We start from the raw sequence: 16,533 nt of genomic DNA, 5'->3' as shown, positions 1-16,533 counted from the left end.
GACTATATATTTTACAAGCTGGCATCATCTGAAAAGTACCCCCTCGTAACATTTCAGTAACATTTTCTACATGGCCCAAATGTGAATAAAAGCAGTTACATTGCCAGTACAGAAACACACAAGATTACATTGCTCTTACATATGGCATTTTGGGTATAGTTTGCAAACCAATAGGCTATGACTCTTAGGTGTGACTTTTGCGAGCTATGTAAGCTACAGTGCTTTTGCAAAAAAGGCAGGAAATTGGTCAGATGGCCAAAATAGGGAGCTGGCTGCTGGAGACGGCTTAGCAGCATGTTTCAATACACAGCCTTCACCTTATACATGATATGTATTGTAGATTGACTTGTACGATGGGCCAAATTCCAAATACCATCCACATGCTGAGAATCTATTTGTACAGATCCTGTCATGATTACATGATTGAAAAGAGTCAAAATGGAACTTTTCCATGACTGAGACCCACATGTGAAAATTAAAAAGCCTTTACTTAACTCAATAGATAGACAAACCCAGAAATGTTCTTTAGAGTGGTTTACATCACTCAATCAATCACTTTATACTGGAAAACAGCATAAGCCAGAAAATGAACAAATTTAAAAGAATTTAAAATTTTAACTTTAAGGTATAGGATCTCTAAATATATTTGTCCAATCCCTTTTTGTGAATCCAAATTTCAGCTCAACATACTATTACAATCTACATCGAAGGTTTAAAAAAGAAAAAAAAATCTTCGAATTGTTTTCTTTTTCTTTTACCAAAGATTTTACTTTACTCAACAATCATTAGCTCACAAGGTGTCATATTTAAGTGACCATGATATTTACAACTGAAAAAAGCACTAAGAAAGAAATTTAATACCACCCTTAAAGATCCCACGAGAGCATCATTTGAATTCATAGCAGAAAAAAACCCAGCTAAAGACATCCTCTCCCTTCATATAAACACCTCCATGCTTAAGATTGCCTCCCTGGCAGCATGAATAGGTGCACACGGGGCACCATAAAAATCAACATATTCACTGCACGAATATACCCAGCTGAAACTAAGCCCAAGGCATCTTTAAATAATATGCATCCTAATTTAGCATGGACTCTCTGGGGAGGAGAATCAAGATGCACTCACAAATCGCAGTTGACACGCCCACACTTACACACAAGAAAGCAGGCAGGCACACAGGGTATGTACAGTACCTCACCAAACGCACACACATGAGGAAACTTAATTTTAATTTTGCTAATATGTAATGAGCTATTCTCCACAGGCGCTGCTCTCTGACGAGCTCTGGCTTTCAGTCTCAAGAGATCTGAGTATGTATGTTTACAGAATTACTGAATGAGAAAGTGGAAAGTGGTAAGTCTGAGTGCACGAAAAGTTCAAATAACGCTAACAACTAGAACATAGTCATCAAAAGCACTATTTACATAAATACATCATTTGCAATTAAATTAGAAATGCAGTTACATTAAGCCATTAAGGGGGTGTGTTCGGAAAAAGAAGAGGATCTATAATCTGCTACAGCACATCAAAGAATAGAAAGTGACAGTGAGATAAAAGACGGTACGTTTTTTAAAAATTTATATATATATATATATATTATATATATATATATATACATTTAACTCCTGCATTTACTTGTCAGGATAAGAGCCACAAATGTAGTCTGTACACAGAAAACTTTTTAGTGACGTCAGAGCACTTATACACTAATATTAGACACACACAGTGTAAGGGCCAATGTAAGACATACAGTACTGCAGACAGCATACATCCCTCTACAAATTCAATGTTTAATATTCCGTAGCCGCCGCTATACAGGAGATTGAACAGCTGGCCCTCCGGTGTAGCCACAACAAACTGGAGCTGAACACACTCTAAACATTCAAGATCACGGTAGAGTTCAGGTGGAGGCATGGATGACAGCTATCAAGGGAACTTAAGGTGGAGACAGCCACTTGACTCAGTGATAACGAGGGCACAGCACAGGATATTCTTCCTGCAGTGGCTGAGGAAGTTCAACCTGCCACAGAAGGTCTGTTTTTTAGTCTTTCTGGTTTTAAGTACATACACTGAGGTACACCAACAGCTCCCTGTAAGAGTATGCAGAATCAAACATCTGTCACGCAGAATGTCATTTCACTTTATCATAGTCAGTGGTTTAACTTTTGTAACAGTGATGCCCATGACTTCACTGTTCTGTTAACTGGTATTTTTGCTTTTAGGGGTAAAGCTTGCACTTTAAATTTCATGACAAATAACCTTGTTGAGACTTTTTGAAGACATGATAAAAGGTTTGTAACACACCGACTTCACTAGATTCAAAATATCTTCCTCTGACACTGTGCCAAGCCGAAAATGTAACCCCCTTGTGTAACTTCACATCTCCATAATATTTAAGCTAGAGAATGGACTTTGCCCCCCAGTACCCTAATGCAGTCTGTGGAATAAATGGTTGACTCAAAAAACAGTTCCCTCCCACTACCATGCCTAACATGGCACAGGGTCACTTCAGCAGTAGGATTCCTACAGGCTAATTTTCCTCCAGGGTTCCATGAAAATATTAACTTTGCATGAAACATGCTGCCTAGATGACATCGTCTGACCTGAGAATATAGGAGGAATAACAATGTTTTTTATCCTATAACAGTAATTCAGAGATTACATGTTGAGTTGTACAGATATCCATCTATTTCACAATAAAACAATATAATTCAATCTGTCCCAGAACTGATCACACAGAGATAGTCTAAGGTGGTTTCAAAGCAAGCTAAAAATAAGACATCAGTAGTGTGGTGTCGTTGATGGGCAGGCTCACACCCTTCACAGGCATGTCAAGAGCAATAGTGAAAATGCTACTCATGTGGATATGAGAATATTACTTTGCCTGTCTGTATAATGTTACATCACAAGTTAATATAGGGATGAGAAAACTGTAATGAAAAAAAAAAAAATTAGTGCTGGTTGTAGAAGCGTGGCGGAACCTGAGAAGAAAAGCGGGCAGCTACGAGAAGAAACCATGGGTTTTTATTCCAAACACTTAACCACTGGTTCCTGGAACTTTTCTAGCCAAAGGGTCCTCATTTGTCATTAGTCACTGAGTCACCATCCGCACAGGTTCTTAAGTTTTATTCAATTGAATTCCTCAAAATGAAAATAAAACTAAACGATATGTAATTGGGGCTTAAAATCCAATGCCATTAAATCCACTGCAAGAACAAATTACCATTGGGGCTTAAAAAACAATGACATTAAAGGCACTGTAAAAGCATTTAGAAGTAATTGTTCTAAATGTTAACAATAAGGAAAAAGCAAACAAACAAAAACCAAAATAAAACAGTTCTGTTGAAAAGGTTAAAGAGTACAAACATTAAACATTAAAAACATTGCTTTGTTACCAGCCACTTTTTGCTGCATACACCATTCTTTGGTTTTTCGTCCATTTTACCTTTAAACAATAATCAATATTTCTATAATAACAATGTATCAAATGACAATATGAAACAGTGTGACAGTGTGAAAGGGGACACTGGTGGTGATGAACAGATAGAATTGTCAGAGAATTAACGCCTGAATCTGCAGCCCCCCTCGGCTTTACAGAGTTTTACAGTGAGTTTTAGCTCACTGTTCGGCTGCAACTTTACTGTTTGGTTCACTCTCACCGGTCTCGTAGTAACGTTTTCCGCTGTTTTCTGTGAAAAAAGTCTAAAAACCCACTGTACACTACCTGCTCAGCACCGAAGAGCATACAGATAAAGATAGTGACTAGCTGGTGTACATAGTGGAGCATTTAGCAACTAAAAAAACAGATATTTCCCTGAGTTTGGTAGAGACCAAAAACTGAGCTCAAACAGAATGGGTATTGGACTTACATTTGCCAGATTGCCTGAAATACGACTCCAAATGAATGATAGCGCTGCTCCATGAATGCTGGAATTGTAAATAAGGAACGGTTTGCTCAGTATGGTGCCTTTTTGTGTGTTCTTTGCATGTTCTCTCTGTGTCTGCTGTTTCCTGCAGGTTCTCTCGAGTTTCTCCTATAGTCATGCATAATAAGCAGTTGAGAGAATGGATGGCGTTTGCTACAGGGAAAAGAAATTCATTTGCAGCGCTTTTCCCCTTAATTAAGGCATATCATATTATGCTGCTCCGGTGGAATTGCTTTTGCACCGGGCATCTCCCGACTGTGTAACTGTGTGAGTATAAAGCTGGACAGTGCAAAAAAGCATCATGTGGGCTCAAACAACAAATGCTGGTACATAAAAAGTGAGAAGGAGGACTGAGAGGAGATATTTAATAAGAGTTAAAGTGAACTGTTAGACTTTTAATTCATCATAACAGTGTAGAGAAATGTGGCTAATGGACTCATGACATTCTCACTGCAGAGTTTTTTTTTTATTATGTCGATTAATAACTATGCAGTACTACATGGACTGTGAACACACAGACACTCGGGAACTCATGCTCATTCATTTGCCTGTCATGTGTTAAGTCAGGCTGACATATTTTCATTTGATCTTTAGAATGGAAAAAACAAGCTCTTTGTTTGTGGATGTAAAAAATGGCCCTTGCCCTCAAATTCGCCCCACCAGAACCCGCCAATTCATCCCTGTCCCAGAATCAACCCCTACCCCCGCTCACTACCAGCCTCAGTTCCCACAACCACCAACACCAACAACATTCATGCTCCAGTTTCAGAACCTAACAAAACACACACACACACACACACACACACACACACACACACACACACACACACACACACACACACACACACACACACACACACACACACACACACACACACAGAAACATGCACACACCAAGTCGTCCTCAATGACTGTGTTGTGTTTGTGTCTTCATGACTACTAGCAGTATAATTACTTGGTAATAATACATGATAAATACTAATCTGTTCATTTGATCATAAAGCATGATGCAGCTTTCAGCAGAGCTCATGGACACAAATGTGAATTTTGCTCTGAAGCAAAACACTTTTTGATGGCAACTCTTAAATATTGCAGCGGATTTTAGTCTGTGATTTGTTTAGTGTTCTATTAATCATTTCCATAAATATGATGTTTTATAAATGAAAAAGCTTTTAAAATACCAAGCAAACTGGTTTGCAAGATTATCACTGAAAGATGGTACCAAAGGGTTTAAGGTTACCAATCTGCTTGGTATCTTAAAATTGTTTGGTACCAACTTTCAGTGATAATCTTGCAGTGCAAATAAATCAATTTTCTCTTTCACTCTTATCACACACGACCTACATCACAATCACCATTTACCTGCAAGAGATTTCATCATCTGGATGTGATCACCCCCAGTGTGGCACTCACTCCCCTGTCAGGAGGATATGAAGGAGAGTAATTCCTTACTCTGTCACTGCTGGGGCCTGCAGGGCATGGTAATCTAACTCCATATAAATTATATCCTTTGACCTTCTACTACTATATCAGATGGAAGTCAAGGAGGCATACCTCTAGGTGCCTCCCTTTTAAGACCTCTATATGCATAATTGAACAATGAATAATAGAACTTATGTGTTAAAATTACACCATATCTCATGGCGAGGTGGTGTCTACCTGGATGTGTGTAAGTACTTCAGAGTTTCTGATATATTCATGCCGCCGCACTTGACTTCTCACCGCCACATCAATCCTTGTGCACAATATTGCTTCAGTTCTCATCACTGTTGGTAGCACGCACTGCAGAGCATGAGAAACTAGAGTTAAAGCAGCAGCATGTCTATGGTGCAAGAAAGCCCCAGACACAAGAGAAGGATAAAATTCCAAAGGAAAAACTTTGAATAGTTCAGCTACCATTTTCGCTAAACACCACCACACACCAATGTTTAAATATTTATTACAGAGAAGATTTCATAGCCTGATGATAATTGATCTGCAGATTACTTTTACCGGATTAATACATTAGTCATTTTGTTTTTAAAGTGTCAAAACAAAATAGTGAGTAACAACCTTTAAAAATTTTCCACGACCGATGTGGCATCTTGAGATTCTGTGAGCACAAACCCTAAGGATAATTAGTTTACTATGACATATGGCAAATAAAAGCAGTCAATCCTCACATTTGAGAAGCTGTAACCAGATAATCTGTTTAACTTCTTATTATTACTATTTTATAGCAGGTTGTACTTTTTTACTTATTTACTTCCTCTTTCCTAGCTGCATGTTGTGCAGTTGTAACAAAGCAATTTCCCTGTGGGGATTAATAAAGTTCTTCTGAGTCTGATTTGGGTAATGTTTGGCATTTTTGCTAGAAAAATCACTACAACAATTCATCAGTGATCAAAATAGCTGCTGATTCGTTTCTGTACAAGCCGTAAAAACTGTGAAACAGCATAGATTTAAGTAAACGTTTTCAGGAGTAATTTTATCAATCCCACCATTTGCCCAGCCTGAATATAAACGCCAGCTCATGCAGATCTCAGTCCAAGTTCAATAGTATGCTCTCTCTCTCTCTCTCTCTCTCTCTGTCAAACACACACATACAGTACACACAGTCCCACTTGTCTGGTCCTCATGATAGGCTCTTGACAGACACACCTGGTAACATGTCAATGCTCAGTACGTCAAACCGTGTGAGACATTTCACCTAATGTCTGTCACACAGTTAAAAGTCGAAAGCAGGACACTCCAGCTACAATATGACAGTTTACCACAGTTTACACGGTGACAGCTGGTCACCTCTATATCACTCCCTAAAGCTTTGTACAAAGATAATGTGGGTAATGTGCTGAAGCCAAGTCGTCTAATTTGTTTCATCAGCTCACTACTACTTCTGTTACCTGTTCACCTGTAGCTCGTCCCATGGGACGAAACAGAACTGGATGCATGTCCTATGTGAGTCCTTCGTGAAAAAGTTTTCAGAGAAGGAATGCATGTCAGGCTCGCTGTTTTTGCGTTTTGGTTTGTTTGTTTGTTTGTTTGTTTGTTTATCTCTCTTCTTCCTGACCCTTCACTGATATTCTGAACGGGTCTTTGTCGTGTAAATCCTGTGGACCAGTCTCTCGCCCACTCGTCGTCAACCGTGTGGCCAGACGTATCTCTCCAACCAGCCCGATTCCACTCTCGGGAGCTACTACGCACCTTTCCCTGTCTCCTCCAAGACACATCCCTCTGCAAGTTTATCAAGATCGTGTGTATATAACGATGTCCTTTTGATGACATTGCTACTCTTTTTCACACTGCAAGGCTTTTATCTCGCTCGACTTTATGAGCCCGTGGCTATAACCGGACGTCCCCCCGCGCACAGTCGTTCAAGGTTATTAAACTGTGAGAAAAAGTTTTGACTTGGTTTCTTTTTTTTGGGCAAAGCAATCAACAGATTTAAGACTGGCTTGCTTCCAGGGCGCCCCGCTCTTATTAAAGACCAGGGCCGAGCCCACATGTCCTCACAATGAGCCCCATCCTCTGTTTGATCCCAAACTTCCCCGGTCGGTTCCAAACCCCTCCGGCCGCCCCTGGGGCAACGTCCGGGGCTGCTTCTTGGGCAATGTGCTTCCAGCGCGTCCCGGGAGAGACACCCGTGAAGTAACAATACATCACTACCTCACAAGCACCGGAGAGGCCACATGAGGTGAACACGGAATAGTACGGAGGGGACCGCACGGACCTTGCAAGGTGCAAAATTCACCCAGTAGCTCTCTCCTTGTCTTTTATCACAGCCCACTTCTGTTGCGAGTAACTGCACTTTGGTGTAATCTGAGTGGCCCGCTGCCTCACACATGCACTCCAGTGAAAAACCTGCAAATGATTTAAGTGAGCGCTTTACCTTGCTTGGATGGACCACAAAACAGCGAAAGAAGACAGAACAGCCAAATTGTACTCTCCACCGCCATGTACAGCCTTTGATTTCCACCAGTGGGGTAGCAGCGTGGGTCTATACAACCAGCTATACCGTTACAGCGACATGCATTTGTTGGAATCCGCTATTGTCTCCGCCGGTGCGTGGAGGAGTCTCTGTGAATGTTTAGGTCTCTTTGGTTAACAGTCCCCTCGCTCTCCTAACAATAAGGTTGCATTAGTCGGGGGAGAGCCGTCGTGTCTCTCGGCGCTCCAACGCCATGTTGCGAACGAATGTTAAGTGTGTGTGTTGGCCGCTGGTCCACACACACACAGACACACACACACACACACACACACGCGCGCGCGCGCATGGAGGCACACGTGCGCGCGAGCATACGCGCACACGGACGTTCGCCAGACACTGGCTGGCTGGTCGTCGCTGGAGTCCTGAGAAGCTGTCGGTGATTCTATCACACCCCTTCCTCTTCCTTTTTGTTCAGCTTCATGCCTTCCACCAACACTTGGAGGATCAATTCAAAGGGGATACGCTGTAGAAACACTTAATATCCAATCTGTCGAAATATATTTTACCCCAGGCGCCCTCTCTGTCTGCCTGGGACGATGAATTCGTTAGGGTAATGCTTCACTCTCTGCTAGAGCAAAACCAAGTGTGGAGAACCGTCTGGCTAAGCGCTTATCTGTAATGACTGCTAATATGTTGCCCCGAATGAACCCAGTGTTGGAGACACTGCTGATGTTTATGCGCATCACACATCCAGATCCACATGTTTCAGTGGAAACCTCGTCTTCCAATCGTGCAAACTCTACACTCATTCATTTATATAATTTAATCAATTTATCTTGGTGTGGTTTTAGATTTTCTTCAGTATCTGTGAGTGAGCGCTCACCTTTGTTTATGCACATGCATGAACATGTTTGCATGGGTGCATGAATGCTTGTCTGTGGTAAAGCGGGTCTGGGTAACAAAGAACCAAAAACACAAACAAAAATTTAAAAAAAAAAAGGAGAGCGGGAGAGGCACATGTGCTCCCTGAACAAAAACAAGCAAGATGAGCAGGAGGAGGAGGAGGTGTGGATGGTGGATGGGTGGTTGGGTGGGGGGTGGGGGGGGTCTTGGTGGTGTGCATCCAAATCAATCAACCAGCTCGCCTCCTGTACTGACTGCTGAGGGACCCGCTGACTTTTGCATGCAACCATTGAGCAGGAGCCAGCTGGAGCCCAGCCTTCCCAGATTAGACAAAGACACTTCTCGTGCAGTGCTCTCAGCATCACTGATACCAGCAGCATCCCCACATTCAGCACCATACAAAGATAGAGCAGGAGAGAGAAACAGTCAGATGAGGCACTTCGCAAATACATCAGAGCTGCTACTTGTTACGCTGCAATGACCTGTTCATTGAAGTTCGAAATTGCCATATCTACATTTTGATAATATGACATCTACTCATAAATTGCTTGCTGGGATGAAAAGAACGCCTGTTACAGATCATTAAGGAGTCATCTTGCACCATTTGAATTTTAATGTAACACTTGTGCTTTTGAATACAGCCTCCTTTTGTTTTTTTCAAAATGGATTTTCAGCACGTAAGAGTAGAAGACTTTGTCTATTGTCTACAACATGGAGAAGAAAGATTGGCAATCACAAAAGTCAGTAATGAAGGAGTTCCCTCTGATAATAACAGCTTGTCCAGCCAGATTTCCCGTCTCAGCGTATTCATTTCACACTGATATAAGATTGATTTGAGCTGATGAAAAGAAAACGGAATGGATGAATTTCCCAGGTGTCTGAAATAAAGCAAATATCTGAGCCATCAGATTATGTGATTGCATTGGAAAACTAATAGCATTGCTGTGTCCTCTGTGATTGTGGTCACACTATCATTTCTCTGCTTCTCCTTTTTCCCTCCGCAGCTGCCGTATAATAATGAACACAAACTACCAGCTGCTCACAAATGACTGAAAGCGCTATGATATCAGTGCACAAACCATCTAAAAGAAACAGCTTCAGTTCATTTTTTTCATAAGATGTTGACACTTCACTATTTTGCTGGCAGTGTGCCTCTATCCATCACATTGTATGCGTGTGTGCTGCTCTACTGCCGGGATTGTAGAAAGTTTTAAATAAAAGCAGGACAAGTGTGCAATGCAGGACACGACTGTACAATGTAAATCTTTATGCTGCAGTGCCAACAGTACAGACGGACAGAAGTCAAACAACTAGTGTCCTGTCAGAACCTCAAAAGCTGATCCGGTGGAGGGTGCGACCTGCTCCCAGTTATGTTCTTAATTAAGATTAACCTGATTCCCTTAAACCGCAGTCCAACTGAGCATACTGCAGCAACAGTTGAAACCCCATCTGCAAACAGTTACCCCCGACAGACATGGCTGGCCATGTGCCCCGGTTGATATGTATTATTAGATTGGTGGCTCTATGACCATGGACATTGATCTGTCATTAGCATATTTAAAGCAGTATTGTACAAATTAAAAAACAATGTCCTCCAGGAAATTCAGTACAGAACGGTGTTCAGACAGCTTTGTTTTCACAGTCAAACGAAGAAAGCTGTGTTAGCCGAAGATAGAGCAGGCCGGTTGCTGAGAAAATTATTTACACATTTGATGGTCTGCCCACTGAGACCAATTAGGATAGTTAGTTTGTCTGGCTTGAGTCAAACAGCAAGAAATTTCAGTAGTTTCTGCTTGATGAGGAGCTGAGCGACTCTGCAGCACCCCAGAAAACGCCTATCTTAGTAACTGTTGTATTTTACTTTTAGATAAAGACACACTCTTCTCAAAATAACTGCATGGTATAACAGAATGAGCTGACAAAGAAATACGATCTGCCTTCATCAAAATACTCACATGCTCATTTTTATGTTTCTATTTTTTGATGTCAACATTACTGTAAAAGCCAACATTAAAACTTCACATAATATATATATATATACACAAACAATATATGAGCTCAGAGTAACTTTTTTTTTTTTTTACCAATTACACAGCACAACAGGAGACTAAATTAGAGAATTAGGGACTTTCCGGTATCTTTCTGTGAACTAATAGCACATGATGATGACATAATTATTATTCATTACCACCATTTATTAAAGAACACATACTGTATGCTTAGTGATAAATTCCAATCACTGCTATAAGAGATTATAGATGAAGCTTCATAAACTTTAAGCACTCATTTAAGTATTGCGTCTGTAGTGAACATGAGATCCGATGAGTGTATTCTCTGAGGACTGGTGAATTGTAAAGAAATTTATATTGAGGATTTCATTTTGAGGTTCATTAGCCACCCTGTGGTGCAAGGATTATAATGTGCTCTTACTGTATGGCAGCAAAATGATTTTTCATACTTGGTTTGAAATTTATATGTGCTTATGTGTTCTTGTGACGAGTTTGAAAAGAACATTTCAATGATTTTAAAACACTAACGTTTATTACTGTCGTCCTCACAGCAGTGTGTCCTACTGTTTGAGAAGCAGCGCTGGGTAATGTAGCAATCAGTGTGACTGCGTGGCAGTCAGTCACTGCCACAATTACTGCCCCAGTAAAATATGTTAATGACGGTTAGCTGCCGCTCTGTTTCTTTGGTTCCATTGTTATTTGGCCTATTAATTAGTAGCCTCTCCGTTTTACAAGTATTTAAAGGAGTGAGAAAAGTGTACGGTTTTCTGTGGAAAAAGTTTTGTACAAATAGCATGTGATTTGAAATTAAACCCAAAAAATAAATCACAAGGGTCAACTACAGAAGTGCCCATTTTAAGGAATTGGTCCAGAAATGATAGCAGTTATAATTTCATTCGATTTTTTTTAAAAGTCAGTTATCACCTTCCCCCCCCCCCCCCTTTGTCTCTGTTCTTGTCTCTAGGCCACATGTCTTACAATGATGAGTCTGTGCGGTTTGTCTATTTGAATCCTGAGAACAGTAGCTTCTGTGGTGGCCGTCTGTCATCTTCCTCAAGGTCAGAGACACCTAGCTTGATCTGAAAGCCGTGTCTCCTGAATAGGTAAGGAAATACCACAGACTCACTGACAGACAGATGGAACAGTGCCCCCAGCTGGAGGTGATGAGGTGTGACCACATCAGGCCCAGACACAGGCATGCATCATTCATGTCAGCTGCACAAAGGCAGCAACGGTGATCAGAATGCTGAATGAACCCAGTATACGAAAACACATATTTTCTACACTCTTTTCCGCAACTTCCCTTTCATCCGACCTCTTTAGCTTTCCTGTGTTCGCACAATATTCAGAACCAACCTTTGTGTTGTTAAAAAATAATAATCATTTTGTGTACGTGTCCTCCATTCCCAGCTGGGTTTAATCAAGTACTGTGAAATGTTTAGTGAACAAACACTGCATGCTACGGTCCATGGTTCATGTTTGGATATGTAAATGAGGTTGGTGTATGATTGCCTTGCCACAATGTTATTCCACCTCCTTCCGCTGGAGGGGTGCCCTCCGCATACTTGGCCTGGAGGAGAGCGTCTCCATAGAAACTAAGACAAAGGTGGCACATGGGCTTAGAGGGTGACTGGGCAAATGGTTTTTCTTTCGGAGGACAATGAAACTGGGGTGCACTGGCACTGGGCTGCAATTGAGAGCATCAAGCAGGGATATTGAGTGTCGAACAACAGACACTCATTTTTACCTAATTTAAAGTGCATTCACTCACCCAGTGATGAGGATAAATAAATGTATTCAATATGAAACAAGTGGACTAACGTGTCTGTGTAGAAGTGTTTGCGCGTGTGGTGTTGTAGAAACTCCACCTTTTACAGACAAATTTCAAAATCTGACAAGGTTTTATTAGAAAAATAAGCACAAAGTGAAAACAAAATCTAACACTTTCAACAGGCATTATCTAAAACTTTCACTTTAAGAAATGATAACACAAATCAGGATGCTGGATGTGCTGTAGCTCATGAATTAATGATCAACTTTTTATTAATTTAAATATGCAATTTCATAAATCTTGACTCATTTACGGATTATTTGCAGATTATTATTATTGTAGATTATTTGTATTTTTAGATTAACCGAAGCAAAAAAATATACACTTCAAGAAATAAGACGCTATATCTCTGCTTCCTATGGTCAATAAATGTCGATGCTAAGATTTTCTCTCACCCTTCATTTCCCCTCTTCTTCTCTCTCTCTCCCTTCTTTTTCCCTACTACCCCTCTCAATTTCTCACTGTCTTTTTCGATACTTAATATCCTGCCTTCTGTCTACACCCCATCCAGGATGATGACAAAGCCCGCAGCAAAGAGGGCCCAGAAAAGACTCGTTGTGTTGCATAAATGCTGTGTTGGCAAAGCTCATGGGGGAAATCTGACTTTCTCATTCTAATCTATGCAGAGTGAAGCACTGTTGGTGATCCGGAATGGGAGGGTGTAGGTGGGCTCTGTTAATACAGAGCAGGACCATTAAGAGTAGATTCTGAATCAGATCCTCAGCAGAAGATTGCAAGGAGCTCACCTCAAAGGTCCTGTCCATAGTGGCCTTGTTGGTTGTAGAGCCGCTTAATTAGCTGTTAATTTCAAAAGAAGTGTTAATGGTTACACACCTGAGAAGAGTAATGTGCAGTGCTGGTAACTGCTTTTACTTTGGAAGATTGAAAAACACTGAAATGTCTCCCCCGCTTGCTTTTGTGTAAATTATTGTAGTAAGTAAGTATTAAGGTCCTATCATCTTGCTCCTATTTTCACAGTAAAATCTAAGTTCTTATAATACACACTTGAACAAATGAACATTTCTGCGGATTCTTAGTTATGTGAGTCTTATTTACATTGTCTTACAACTGCAGTCAAGCCAATCTATTGGCACCAGTTATCTTCAGGCTCAGAAAGTATTTATGACAGAGAACAAGGTTGTTGAGAGCCAATTACAATCCAAATTGCCTCCTCCTGCTCTTACTCTTCTATCTGTGTAGGAGCACCTTGCAGTTACAGTTGATTTAATGGTTCGGGTCATTTAATTGCAATTTGAATTACTTTATTAGCTCCTGCTCATTAGTGAATAAGAGTCCCCAGGAATCAAGAAGTACCTGATTGCTTCCAGTGAGCAACTGGGAATAGTATCTACTTCAAACAAAAACAGCTCCTAAAACACTGGTAGTGTGATGTCCTTATTTTCACAGATATTACAAGATATTTCTAATAGACTAACCCCACAGACTAACTTAATTGTGTAATCTAAAAGAGAAAGTGTATCCCAAAAGTTGCAAGAACCTCCTCCCTATTGACATTAACCACATAATAAGCAGGCAGCTTGGGTTACATTTGGCGAAAAGCCCAGAGAAAAATGGAAAAAAAAATTGAAATGGTCTCTAATCGTCCAACCAAGGGTGTTGACACTCTGTGACCTATTTGGGCCGATCAGAGTTCATCATGTCTTTTATGCGGGAGGGACTTTGCAATGATAATGTAAATGATTGCCAGAGGAAAGTCCTCTGCTTTCAGGAAGAAAAATAGGTACAGAGGTGCGGTTATTTTAGTCTAAGTAACAAATCAAACACAAGATAAATGTTATAAACCAGCAAGCAGATAAGAGTTCAGTCAAGTATAACATATCATGATCCAGCTACCAAATATTGTTCAGTCACTACTGAAGATGTGATGTAATCTGAAAATGTGTCACTGAAAAATGGTGGTTCTTGACAGAAATGATTTAGTGCCAGAAAGACATTTTTCAGCTTATTCTCTGTCAGTGAACTCATGTGACTTACTTGATGAATATCACTGTAACAATATAAACATCATAAAACAAACCCTTCACTAATCCTTCGGTCACATTATGATTATTACAGTCGACCCATGCAGAATGGGCGATGGATTGATTCATATACAACTGGTAATTAATAACACATTTACATTTACATTCTTATTAATATTTGAATCTCTGTTGCTGATGAATTAGCAGTCTGCTCAGTACATGATTTGAGTTTCCTCTCGAAAGTGAAAGTCAACCGAAGGTATGACAAAAAAAGTGGACCAGGAGGTCGTTTTGGTTGGTTACGCTTTCCCTCCAGAGTCCCCCACAGCTGTGGAACAGCACCCCCAGCTGGCCAGCCAGAGTCCACTCAGGATTTAGGTCAGCATCAAACTCAAGTCTCACGATTTGGACTGTTGGCACGCCACTGATAGTACTACAGATATTCTCCATTACATGCATTGAAATGTTTAATGCAGTGAAAGTACAGATGCACAGACAACAAAACGTACTCAAAGTGTAGTAAAAGTGCTCATTATGAAGAATAACCACTGCCAGTGTTATATTATTGGATCAATAATATTGATGCCTTAACATGTATGTAAGTGCCGTTAGGTATATAATAATGTAATCTACAACAATGCGTCTAATTTTGTAAACCAAACATATGATTTATTTTTATGACCCCCCCCCCCGTAATATCCTCATCTGATAATTTAAGTCGTAAGTAAAGCTGCGGAGTAAATGTTGTGCAATAGTACAATATTTCCCTCTGAAATGTAGTAGAGGTGCAGTATAAAGTAGCATAAAATGGAAATACTCAAGTAAAATACAAGCACCTGAAAACTGTGCTTTCGTGCAGTACTTGAGTAACGGTATTTAGTTACCCCCCCCCCCCACCAATGTTCAGTCAGAATATTTCGTTTCATGTGCGGCTGCTGGCGTCTCTTTCACAAGTTCTGATGTTTAACCGACCAATTTCCATGTACCCTGAATGCAAATCCATCTATTACGAGCTACATCCTTGGGGGGGGGGATATTAGACCATAAAACAACACAGAAATGTACCGGAAACGTTTTCAGCGTGTGTTCCTTTTTAGCGATGGACCCGCATTGTTAGGTTTACCTCCGTCGGTGAGTCGGTTTCAGCACCATGGACAGAGAGCTAAACGGTGATTGGGTCAACAATACGACGTCAAGGATTAGAGTAATCCGCCTATTGGTCTGGATCAAAGTGACATCAGTTTTAAGCACGTTGATTGGTCGATAGTTAGGCTAGGATTTGACGCTTTGCTCGTCCCGTTCACAAGTTCATTTTTTACAATAGTCCAATAATTTGCGTGTAGATACCGTCGGCCTGGCAGTCCCGGTCTACTCAAGGCTCAGGTGAAGCTTTCACCGGAGACTGTGCACCGTAAACTGACAAAGCGGCCGCTCTCCGGAGGAGGTAAGCAGATTAGGTTTCCCCCTTGGATCCCGTAATTCGCGGCTATGGTGGCCAGCTCTCTGTCAGCCCGTCTTCGCAACACACATGGAGCGAATATTGCTCGCTCATTTCATCCATCAAACGCAGTTGGCATGGGATTGCAGGCGTTGCCGCTCTCCCGGGGTGTGTGAGCATTTCTGTGTGTGCCTGTGTGTGTGTGTGTGTGTGTGTCTTCGCTAATCCTTAAACTCTTATCTCTACCACTGAGACGTGCCTGGAGGGCTCACATATTAAATCCCCCGGGAGAATGTCTTAGCTTAGCGTATAGCACCCTCTGTTAAGCGTCCCCCCCCCTTCATAAAGTACTGCATGTGGTTTTGGCAGTAGCGCAGTGAGATGTGCTCACACACATATGAAAACAATGACCACACATACAGGAGCTGTAGACAGAAGTCCCCACGCAACTAAGTCCCAACCTGTGGTTTCTCCTGATTTGACAGGCTCAAGAGACTGACGGAGTAAATCAAAGCGGCAGACTTGACACTGCGTCCA

The 16,533-nt window shown here is 41.0% G+C and overlaps 1 protein-coding gene across 3 annotated transcripts in view; it reads right to left on the bottom strand.

Annotated features, from left to right (window-relative positions):
- Positions 1-8,086, bottom strand: part of igdcc4 (immunoglobulin superfamily, DCC subclass, member 4) — a 51,504-nt gene extending 43,418 nt beyond the window's left edge. For all 3 annotated transcript variants that reach the window (XM_040134246.1, XM_040134255.1, XM_040134263.1), the window contains exon 1: positions 7,795-8,086. In XM_040134246.1, the coding sequence (XP_039990180.1) occupies positions 7,795-7,861 (67 nt within the window). In that variant the 5' untranslated portion in view covers positions 7,862-8,086. The remainder of the gene's footprint in view (positions 1-7,794) is intronic.
- Positions 8,087-16,533: the final 8,447 nt, after the last annotated feature.

Source organism: Xiphias gladius, chromosome 1 (genome assembly GCF_016859285.1).
Source record: "Xiphias gladius isolate SHS-SW01 ecotype Sanya breed wild chromosome 1, ASM1685928v1, whole genome shotgun sequence".
Classification (NCBI taxonomy): Eukaryota; Metazoa; Chordata; class Actinopteri; order Istiophoriformes; family Xiphiidae; genus Xiphias; species Xiphias gladius.
This window is presented reverse-complemented; position numbering and strand designations above follow the sequence as displayed.